The 12,039-nt window shown below is 45.8% G+C and overlaps 1 protein-coding gene across 1 annotated transcript in view; it reads right to left on the bottom strand.

Annotated features, from left to right (window-relative positions):
- Fam234b (family with sequence similarity 234 member B) overlaps window positions 1-12,039 on the bottom strand; it is a 42,923-nt gene that overhangs the window by 8,407 nt on the left and 22,477 nt on the right. Inside the window, exons 5-10 of the mRNA XM_021190041.1 lie at window positions 11,347-11,477; window positions 4,588-4,735; window positions 4,117-4,258; window positions 2,900-3,043; window positions 2,660-2,741; window positions 1,299-1,454 (exon numbers count right to left, since the gene is read on the bottom strand). Coding sequence (XP_021045700.1) covers window positions 1,299-1,454; window positions 2,660-2,741; window positions 2,900-3,043; window positions 4,117-4,258; window positions 4,588-4,735; window positions 11,347-11,477 — 803 coding nt within the window. The remainder of the gene's footprint in view (window positions 1-1,298; window positions 1,455-2,659; window positions 2,742-2,899; window positions 3,044-4,116; window positions 4,259-4,587; window positions 4,736-11,346; window positions 11,478-12,039) is intronic.

Below are 12,039 nucleotides of genomic sequence, written 5' to 3'. Positions count from 1 at the left end.
GTTTTTCCCCACTTTCTCCTCTATCAATTTCAGTGTCTCTGGTTTTATGTGGAGGTCTTTGATCCACTTAGACTTGAGCTTTGTACAAGGAGATAAGAACGGATCGATTCTCATTCTTCTACATGATAGCCGCCAGTTGTGCCAGCACCATTTGTTGAAAATGGATCGCCAGGTTCTTAAGACACCCTTGGAGTGACACATGGGAGCTCGTTTGTGAAGACCATTTGGTCCAATCCCCTCATTATTATGTGAGGAAACCAGGACTGTGGGCACAACAGAGTTAGATCCATACCCTAGATTTCAGATAAGACTGATCATCAAAGTGAGAGGATAAATTAAAGAGTAAAGAGCAGGAGGTTTGGGCTGGAGAGATGGTTCAGCGGTTAAGAGCACTGACTTCTCTTCCGAAGGTCCTGAGTTCAAATCCCAGCAACCACGTGATAGCTCATATGTAATGAGATCTGACGACCTCTTCTGGTGTGTCTGAAGACAGCTACAGTGTACTTAGATATAATAATAAACAAATCTTTAGGCCAGAGTGAGTGGGATCAACTGGAGCAAACAGAGGTCCTGAATTCAATTCCCAGCAACCACATGATGGCTCACAACCATCAGTACAGCTACAGTGTACTCATATACATTAAATAAATAAATAAATAAATCTTTAAAAAAAAAAAAAAACAGGAAGTTTAAAAAAAAAAAAAAGAATAACAGAAGGCTCAGAACAGTAACATGTTGGGAGGTCATGGCTGACAAACTCAGAACTGTGTGTCTACCATGCTCCCCTGTCCCTGGGCCCTCTGCCTTCTCCAGAGGTTCAGAGCTGCATCTTCTTATGCTCAGAGTCAGCATCCGACACATAGCAAATGAGGCAGAGTGCATTCTGCTGGACTAAGTCAGCTGGGCTTACAGCTGAGTTCCAACACATCCTAGAGAGTCACCCTGCCTAAGCCACCTGGCTCACGTACTCCACCCAGATATGGCAGGATGAGACAAAAACTGACATCTGCCTGACATCCAGGTGTCAGGGCTGCTTTCTTACCCAGGATTCTCAGCGACCCCTCAGCTTAGGCCTCCTCTGCACCCTCCTCCCTGCTCTCTCTCTCTCTCTCTCTCTCCCTCTCCCTCTCCCTCTCTCCCTCTCCCTTTCTCTCTCTCCCTCTCTCTCTCTCTCTTTCTCTCTCTCCCTCTCTCTTCTCACGCTCAGTAGAGCAGCAGCTATGGCTGTGTGAGAGCAAAGGGAACTGCCCCACCCTCCCCCAATTCCCACCGCCTACCCCTTCCTCCCCATCACTCACAGAACTGAGAGATGCCGCAGTCAGTGCTTCTGCCCAGAAGAGGAAGACAGACTTCTGGTCTGAAGTAATTGCAGAAGTGGTTGGTGTTTCCTTCATGTGACATGGAATACTGTAACTCCAGACGATGGAGCCAGAACCTCCGTCTACCACCGTCATCTGCAAATGAAAAGGCAGAGAGGATACAGCCAGTCCTTAGGAGAGCCATGGACAAGAAGACACACAAAAACAAACATTAAGGCAACATCCCCAAGAGTGGGTGTTCATCCTCCTCCATATCTGTGAGGTGCTGGCTCCGGCACCTGACCTGACACATGGAGCCACCAGATGCCGAGTCTCTTTTACACAGGGCAAGCATTTGCACGTAGTTACACACGCCTTCGTGTGCACTTAGATCATTGTCCAGATTACCTGCAAGAACTACTGCGATGCAATGAATGTCTAATCAATAGTTGCTGTAGTCTTTAAGAAATAGTAAGAAAAAGTCTACAAGGCTTCAGTACAAACAGGTTTTTGGCCATTTTTCAGCCCACAGTTGGTTAGCTTTGACTGTCAACATAAAATCTAGGCTGATTGTTTTTAAAAACCAAAACTCTGAGCCAGGCAGTGGTAGTACACACCTTTAATCCCAGTACTCGGGAGGTGGAGGCAAGAAGGTGTCTGTGAGTTCAAGACTAGCCTGGTCTACAGATAGAGTTCCAGGATAGCTACATGGTGAAACCCTGTCTAAAAAAAAAAAAAAAAAAAAACAAAAACAAAAACAAAAACACAAAAACTCTATAATTCTGCCTCTGACATCAACTGAATGAAAGATGACTCCCAGAGAGAGCATTCCATCCTCACACACACAAAACCTTACAGAAAAGGCAAGATAGAGAGCCAGCCCGTGCACGGTTCAGCATCTCTCAACCTGCTGCAGCACCTCTGTCTCTGAGCTCTGGTCTTAGTGTTCCTGACCTGGTACTCCTTGTTGCCCACAACGTAAGTCCAACCTTAGAGGTCCTACCCATATTGCCTGCCTTTAGCAAATGCCTCCCATGTGCCCAGCCACTGAGTCCTGACTTCTATGACACCTGATTGTGCCTGTACTGAAATATGACATCCATTTTCCCACCCAGCTTTGTACAGTGATTCCTCACACCTAACCGGAAGTACAGTCTCCTGAAAGAACATCGGGTTAGTCTAGAAAAGCTGCTGTTGCAGATTTTAGCAATGATCCGAGTCTCCAACTTATCCAATCCACCGGACTAGAGTTCTCTGAAGAACTATGCTTCCAGTTCACATTCTTCCCAGTGTCCAACCCAGGGCTGGACACAGAGCCCACTCTTTCCAAAAGTTCTGATTGATTTGAGACCTGTTTTTACCTTTTTCATCCCATCTCCATCTTGTGTCTGCAGAAGGAAGTCCAATGTCTGGTCATCAGTGAAATACCCAGGAGTGGGCTGGCTGCAGACAGACAAGGAAGCAATAAACAACATAGACAGAAAGAACCAGGCACCTCCCTCCCTTCCCTCGCACCAGCCACGGTAACAAGCAATTGTTTTAGCTAATTTTAAGACAGGAAAGCTGCTCAGAACAGCAGCCATGAAGGGTACTCTGCAAACCTGCGAAGGCCCGGAAGGTTCAGTTTCCAATGAGGCGTAAGATCTTGTCCTCTAAGCAGGACCAGGCCTTGTCTGGTTGTAATCAGGAGGCTGCTGCTGTTGGAATCTGGTGCCTTCACCAACTGGAGAAGCTCAACTCCATCACTACATTGAGCAAAACCCAACAGTTAGTCTCTGGTGTGGATGAGATTCCCATAGCTGTTCATTTTGATGTTTCCTTGTGTATTCTGTTGTCTCTTAGTGTCTGTGTGGGAGCTGCTGCAGAGAACAAATTTGCCTGCTCATCATCCTTAAGCTGAATGATACAATGTATCCATACAACTGGTATCCTCCTATGTAATGTGAACCATATCTAGATTACTTATAACTCTCAGTACAGTGTATAAATAGTTGCAATCTATACCCCTTAGGAAATAATGACAAGAAAAACAGTCTGTATATGTCGGGTGCATGCACAATTTTTTCCAAATATTTCCAATTTGCAGAGGAGTGAATCTGCAGTCCATAACAGGGACTCCTAATTCTTCCTGGTTGGGAATCCTCTCTACCTGGACCCTCTGGGGACAGTAACAGAGCCAAGGATAATGGCACAGAGGACAGACAGAGATGGGAACAGGTGGTCTGAGATTGTCATTAAGCTTGGCATTTACTTCATCGAATGATTTCTTTTTCTACCCTACTGGAACCATTCCATCAAATTCACTAAAATAACATGATAATACCAGAGGGAATAATGCTAGAAATGACTTGAAATTTCTGACAGAAAGGAATAAAACAACTATTGCCCAAGACAAGAATTGTGTGGTAAAATGCATAGATCACTTCATATGACAACACAAGTTGAGAAGTAAATAAAAATTAAAATAATAAGATTTCATGTATCCTATTCCTGCTCTGTCACAATATAGGGAAGAGAAGTCAAAGCTTTCCTATATAGCTTTACAGCCGTTTTATAAATATATCCTTTAGTTGTTCTAATTCGGACCATAAGTTAATATCAATCCTCATAATCTATTTATGACATAATCACATACCCAACATTCCACAACCAAAAGAAACAAATTCCTCACTGTATTTAGCATAAGTTGGTATTTTAAGGTTAGCTCCACTTTCCCCACACTTCTTCCCTTACTCACTGGTCAACCCAAACTCAGAGACCCCGTGGTATATGCGTCTCCAGAAGACCTCTCTCCCACTACAGACCGTATCAGCCATACCTGTAAACATCGATGAGCTCAGAAAGGTTGACAGATCTGTGCTTCTCCCACTCCAGCTCCTCTATCTGCAGAGAGGGTGGCGAGCTGTCTCGATTTTGGGCCTGAACAAAAATGTCCCGCAGGGCGACAGCTTGTATGTTTCCTAGTGCCACAGGAAGAGTCAACACTGAGAAGCTGGGTTTAAAAGAACTCCCCCAGGCTATCCCAGGATGAGGTTCTGGGCAGGAGACACAGAGGGTACCGCAGAGCCCACTCCAGCTGGTCCCACTCGGAGTGATGGAAAGTGATCAAGTGATGCGGGCAGTCCCTCTCCAGAGACCGCATCAAGGGAACGCAGAGTTAATGACCTGCAGTAGGGGGAGAGGCCCTAAAACAGGAGATGAAAAGGCCCACCCCAGCAACCCCTGCCTCACGGGAGGCCAGGGCACCTCCACCAGGAGAGCAGAAGCCAAAGCCAGCCCTGCTTCTTACCAAAGCCAAACAGGATGTAGACAGCTCCACTGGCGGTGATGTAAACCTGGGGACCAATCAGATTCCCTACTCCCACGATGTTATACTTCACAGGTCTGCCCACAGGACTCCCTGTCCGGCCAGATACCAGCAGAAAACATAGATCTGGCTGAAGAAGTAAAAGAAAGGGGACATATTAATAGAGGCCTTTCATTTCCAAAGGCCTCATGAGCTAAGGGCTCGGGAACACTTCCCGAGGTTGGAAAACACAAAGCCTAACTTCCTTGCTTATTCCCCTGGAGATAAGAAACAGGGCAAATGTGTCCCCCCTGAGTAGATATGCATGAAGAGTATCTTAAGATTCCTCAGATGATGAAGCACAGTGGTTGTCATCGACTAAAGATCAAGGACTAAATATAAGATGCTGATACAAGGGAGTGTCTTTACTCTCTAGCCAGTTTCTACCAGAGAGATTCAGATGGTCATCTTGATAGGGACTGGAGTCAGCAAGGAAACACAGCTCTGGGTGTCTCTGAAGATGTTTCTAGAAAGATTTAGGCAAGTAGGAAGACCAACCCTGGATATGGGCAGCTTCATCCTATCAGCTTGGGGTCTTAACTGAATAAGAATAAAAAAGTCAGGGGCTTCGGAGAAGGGTCAGCAGTTACAAGTACTCATTCAACCATGAGGACCAATGTTCTGATCCCAGGACTGAAGTCAGGCAGCTTATAACTCCCTGCAACTTTGGCTCTGGAGGACCAAAACTCATCTGCCTTGCTAGGACACTCACATACATACATACATGCGTGCACACAGACTCATACAGACACACATACAAACATATGCACACAGGGAAATAAAATGAGATTTCAATAGGAAAGAAATAGAAGTGAGCGTAGGCATTTCTGTCTCCCTATTTCCTGACTGCAGATACAATGTGACAGTGCACTTCCTGACTGCAGATACAATGTGACAGTGCACTTCCTGACTGTGGATACAATGTGACAGCGCCTGCAGAGGACGCTATGCCCTGCCTGACTCTACACACTATAAGACACAGCTGATTTTGCCAGGTATTTGGCCTCAGCAGTGACTAACACACTGATGCATCCATGTAGCATCCCATAGAATTCTCCTGTAACACCAGATGTCTGGCCTGGCCACCATCAAGTCCACTCTCAAAAGCAGCAACTCTTTTCTGCATATAGCCAGCTAGTAGATATTGTTGGCCTCTCCAGTTGCATGGTCTCCATAGCAACCACTCTCTACTGTTATTCTAGCATGAAATCTGTCACAGGAAGAACAGGAAATGACTATGCTCCAACAAAAAATTTATTTGGGAAAACCAACAGTGGGGAGAATTTAACCCACTAGCCGTGGTTTATTAGCCTGAGATCTAAAAACTCTGCTTTTCATTTACTTTTATTGTAGTGTGTGTGTGTGTGTGTGTGTGTGTGTGTGTGTGCATGCGCGTGCGAACATGCATCAGATCCCTGTGGACTGAAGCTACAGGCATCCATGAGTCATGGAGTATGAGCATTAGGCACCAAGCAAGCCCCAGTGCTCTGAAAGAGCAGCGAGTGCCACTGAATCACCTCCCCAGCCCCTTCAATAAAGTGTTTGCCACAGTTTATCATTATGGATTTTTATAGAGAAGATAGACAGGTGTGGCTTATAGCACACCCAGGAGAAAATGACTTATTCCCTCAGTACCAGAGGGGAGTTTTTAGGAGAAGGTCCTGGCACTGTTATGGTGTATCCTAGAACATCCCGCCAAAGACCACATGACTAGAGTAAGTGTACTGCAGAACAGAAACACTGTAACAAACAATGCTCTAAAAGACCTTAGCTTGGAAGATGAATCAAAATTGCAAGAAGAAACCATTTTACCAATTAATTGATTATGGTGATTTGAATATGCTTAGCCCAGGGAGTGGCACTATTAGGAATAGGTGTGGCCTTGTCGGAGGAAGTGTGTCACTATGGGGGTGGGCTTTGAGACCCTTCTCCTAGCTGCCTGAGTCAGTCTTCTCCTAGAGGCCTTCAGATCAAGATGTGGAACTCTCAGTTCCTCCCTTGCAATGGCTGCCTGGACACTGCCACGCTCCCACCTTGATGATAATGGACTTACAAGAGTTGCCCTGGTCATGGTGTCTCTTCACTGCAATGAGACCCTAACTAAAACACTGATTAATGAAAAGCTATGAGCTCATTCACTGACTATAAGCAAGGAGCAAATGCTAGAAAGTTTTCAGCTACAAACAAAAATCGAATTTGCCTTAAAAGAAGTAATGGTATCCTCTGGTTGAGGTAACCATGAACTGAGCTCTTCACGGATGTTAAAGAACATATGACAGATGGGGTTCCAGGGAATAGGAACTCCTTGCCTCTGAAGGGACTGTATAAGACATAGATATTTAGCCTTTGGAGTAACTAGCTTAGTGGGACCAGACTAACAGTCACTGGGTTTAAACTAGATGGGGATCAGATTCACTCCAAGATGCCAAATGACTCTAAAGTGGGAACAGAATGGAAGATATGAGAATAAACATCTCCACCACCAACATCTCCTGAGCTGATTGATTAGCAGAGCAACAAGGCTCACACATCAGTAGCATTAGCCTGGGGGCTTGAGAAGGGTACACAGGACTATGGTTCTAGGCTCAGACTCAGACTGACACATAGTGTGACTGCAATGACTACAGGCTTCTCAAGTTCATTCTCTATAACATTCTAGACCAGACCAGTCCCCGCAAATGAAAGTAGGTTCTTCTGCCAAGTTCAGTTCATACCCCTCCCAGACCTAAGGACTCCTCTAGTCTTAAGTCACAGTCCTAAATATATTCCCTTCCTTATGTCTGTGGCTCACACAGCTCCTCACATTCGTCACTGCCTGTAATCAAGGCAGAAGGCAGAAGTAGCCAGTAGCCGCTGCCTAAATCCATCTTAGAATATCCTGTAACTGTCACATTCAGGCAGGATGGAGACTATTATATAATCTGTACTCTTCCACTCAAATGAATAAGTTCTGCGAGGCCAGCTGACCAATAGACAGGTAGAGTTAAGAGCAAGTGAGATGACTTCTCTAACAAGGGCCTGGTAGTGTGGAGGATCTCAAAAGCCTGGGCACTGCCCTTCAACACCACTGGGCACAAGAAGCAGATGGGGGCATTAAGACTAAGATTTCTGCTGGTCGTGGTGGTACACACCTACAATTCCAGCGCTAGGGAAGCAGACAAGATGGTGAAGATTGACGGGCGTGGTGGCGCACACCTTTAATCCCAGCACTCGGGAGGCAGAGGCAGGTGGGTTTCTGAGTTCGAGGCCAGCCTGGTCTACAGAGTGAGTTCCAGGATAGCCAGGGCTACAAAGAGAAACCCTGTCTCGAAAAACCAAAAAAAAAAAAAAAAAAAAAAAAAAGATGATGAAAACTGTCAGAAGTTTAAGGCAAACCTGAGATACACAGAGAGACTCTGTCCCCCAAAATCTCAAACAAAAGAACCAAGATCTCCAAGTGTGCTGACGCACAAAAATGTGTATAGTGGCCTCGATGGGCTGTGAGACCTGGACTCCATCAGAAAGAGGTTTCCCACACTCACACACTGCAGAAAATCACTTCCTATAGCGGGAACAAAGCCCCTCCATTCCCACCTCCTCCCCTTCTATTCATAGTGGCCAGGATGCAAAGTTTAAAAACACTCTGTGAGCTGGCTGGTGAGATAGCTCAGCTATTCCTGAGGTCCCGAGTTCAGTTCTCCAACAACCCAGGTCTGATGCATACAGGAACACTTGCAGACGTGGCACTCATACGTAAAATTAATTATTTAAAATAGAACACTATGTGACTAATTCCTGTATCAGGCCAACCTAGAGACTAAGCAGAGGTGGGCAAATCTGAGTCTGAGGCAGGGCTTCAAAAGGAGACCCTGTCTCAAAAATAAGAATAAAACAGGCTGGGCCAGTGAAGTTGATCTTTAAGTTAAGAAAGGCTGGGCCCACACGATGGACGGTTCCACTGGATTCTCCTGCAGAGGGCTTGAGTTTGGTTCCCAGCACCCACATGGTGGCTCACAACCATCTGTAAATCCAGTCCCAAGGGATCTGATGCCCCCTTCTGATCTCCAGGGGTACCAGGCACACATGTGGTACACAGACATATATGTAGGTAATGTGTTTTATAAAAAGATAAGGAGAGAAGGACTATGTGTGATGGAGGTGCGGTGTGGGGGAAGAGGGTGTCTCTGTGGGCCCATGCTGAAGCATCCCTTCTCCCTGAGGAACCAGTCACACGATGGTATAGTATAGATTAGAGTTTATTTAGGGCATGGGGAGGGGAGTTGAGGGAGTAGTGGAGACAGAGAGAGAGAGAGAGAGAGAGAGAGAGAGAGAGAGAGAGAGAGAGAGAGAGAGGTGGAGTAGAGGCCAGCCAAGAGCACATGGAGAGAGAGGGGGAGTGGGAGCAAGAGGAGAGAGTAAGAGAGCAAGAGAGTGAGGAGGGGGCAAGCAGCCCCTTTTATAGTTAGGAACACCTGGCTGTTGCCAGGTAACTGTGTGGGGGGAGCTGAGACAAAAAGTCAACAGGTAAAGCATCCATATATACAATAAAATATATACAGCTTTTTTCATGGTTATTTGTTTGTTTGTTTTGTTTGTTAGGTTGGTTGGTTTGGTTTTCAAGACAGGGTTTCTTCTCTATATTCCTAGCTGTCCTTGAACTCAATCCGTAGACCAAGCTGCCTTGAAGTCACAGATCTACCTGCCTCTGCCTCCTGAGTGCTAGGATTAAAGGCATGTGTCACAACCACCCACCTGTATATAGCTTAAATTTAAATTGCAAGCCAGTCATGATGGCACATGCCTTTAATCCTAGTAGTTTGGGAAACAGAGGCAGGCAAATGTAGGTGAGTTTGAGGCCAGCTAATGCTACAGAGTGAAATCCTGTCCAAAAAAAAAACAAAAAAAAAAAAAACAAAAAAACAACAACAAAAATTTTAATTGAGGTAACTTCTCATTACTTTGATCTTTCCTGAGACCAGGGAGAAAGCCTTTTATCTCATCTGTGTACAGAGCAGCTGCTCCACAATGTCTGAGCCATGGCTTTAGGAGGCCACTGTGCTGGAATCAAAGTTTATCTTTCTTGAGGGGGAAGGGAGGAATTTAAGACACTGAATCACTGTGGCATACTAGACAGACTAGAACTTATTAAGCAGTCCAGGATGTCCTCAAACTTACAGCATTCCTCCTGCCTCAGCTTCCAAGTGATAGAATTATAGATATGTGCTACAACATCCACACTGAAAGTCTGTTCTCTTCCAGCACCTCCCTTTGGTCATTGACAAATCAGAAAGGATTTTAGTCTGATTAGTTTATGTAGAGGGAGGTCCTGATGTTAAAATCCCATTCCCCAATTGGTTCTTGACTTGTCAATAAAGAAGGCCAGGGTGGGGGTGGCCAATTGCTGGACAGAAGGTACAGGTAGGACTTCCAGGTCCCAGGAGGAAAAGGAGACACAAGGAAGGAGATTGACAGTTCTGCCATGCTTTGGAGGAAGAAGGACACAGCAACCATGTGAGGCCTCAGGGGCTGCAGCCTCTGCTACGGGCAGATAGCCAAAGATGTTTGGCAGGGGCTTAGGTGGAACAAGCTACTAAGTTTAGGGCAGGAGAAAAAAACAGAAATATTAAATTGGTAAGGGCAAGCTTTCCCAGGCAGGAGCTATCTGCAGCCAACAATTGTACCTAGTAGGCAAGTTAAAAGGTAACAGAACTGAGTTTGTGTCTTTAATCCTCAGATTCAAGGGTCTCGGGAGTGGGCTGGTAGCGTGCCCCCTCCCCCCCCAGACCAAAGGCGAGTAGAAAGAGAAGTCAGGTTAGGGCTGGTGGCAGCAGATCCCAGAGCTAAACCAGGTAAAATGAAAGGAAGCCAGGGAGGGGCCAGAGCTCCATTCAATCTGGGAAAAGGTGGTAGCGATTTTTAAAACTACACACCACAAGTTTAGACAGCTCTCAATGTGCAACCCAGGCTCACCTGGAACTTTCAAACCTCTGAATGCTGCGATTATAAGGGGGAAGCACTTGCCTGTGATGTTGTTATTGTTGTTGTTGTTGTTGTTGTTGTTGTTGTTGTTGTAGGGTCTCACCACACATGTGTCAGGCTAATCTCAAGGTCACTATGTCATCAGATGACCTTGAGCTTCTGATCCTCCTGCCACTATCTCCTAAGTACAGGAGTATTACCACCACACCTGATTTATGCATTTCAGGGGACCAAACAAGGGCTTCATGCATGCTAAACCATCACGCGACCAACTAAGCTATATCCAAAGCTTACATCTTATGAGCCTTCTCCATCCATCCTGTTGTTTTACAACTGAAGTAAATTTTAAATAGATACAATGTAGTAAAGCTAACATTCTGTTTACAGAGTAAAGACTACACAGTTTTCTAGGGACTTAATTTGTTAGCTCTCATATTCATAAGCAGCCTACAGGGAGAGATAAAATTCTCTAATTTAGACATGTGAGGAGATCAGAGAGTGGATAGGGTACAGTTTGCCCCAGGCCACAGAGCTACAGAGTGGCACAAAAGGAATTTACACACGAGCCACCCACCTCCAGAGCCCTCCTAAGCCTCCGTCCTCAGAACCACAGTGCATCACAGGAAATGAACTTGGAATAGTCTTGGTTCACTTCGCCTCACCAGGAGAATCTGTTTCAGCCTAAGCCATTGCAACAGCAAGGTCCTACACAGCACTTACGGTAACCATCACCAGGGCCTGTACCTGCAGTTCTCCGATGGCCAGCACCACCAGATCTCTGACACCATCTTCATCAAGGTCTGGCAGCACCACAACTGGAGCAGCCAGGGTACCGTTGGACAGATAGTTCGGGTTTAGAGTCCAGAGGACTTTCCCTAGGGAAGGAGACAGGTATATACCATCACTTCCACTTTCTGTCTCAGCAGAAGGTAGATGTAGCAATCCTGAGCCAGAAGAGAACACTCAGCAGCTGAACTCCAGACAGCTCCCCACATCTTCCCATTATTTCTGTCTGATGATGAAGAGGGTAGGAAGCGGGATTTGAAAACCTCAAGCGTCTGGCTACACTTGCATGTAAAGACCTCACATCTGGATTTTAGTTTTCGTAGTTACTGTTTTATGTGTGTGACTGCTTTGCCTGCATGTATGCCTGTGCATGGCATGTCCGCTGATGCCCTGGAAAGTCAGAAGAGGGCATCAGAACCCCTGTAACTGGCATTACAGCTGGTTGTAACTGCCCTGTGTTGCTGGGGTCTGAAGCCAGACCCTCTGTAAGAGTAGCCAGTGCGGGCATATACCCAGAAGATCTTCCAACTGGTAATAAGGACACATGTTTCACTCTGTTCATAGCAGCCTTATTTATAATAGCCAGAAGCTGGAAAGAACCCAGATGTCCCTCAATAGAGGAATGGATACAGAAACTGTGGTACATTTACA

Source organism: Mus pahari, chromosome 2, assembly GCF_900095145.1.
Source record: "Mus pahari chromosome 2, PAHARI_EIJ_v1.1, whole genome shotgun sequence".
NCBI lineage: Eukaryota > Metazoa > Chordata > Mammalia > Rodentia > Muridae > Mus > Mus pahari.
This window is presented reverse-complemented; position numbering and strand designations above follow the sequence as displayed.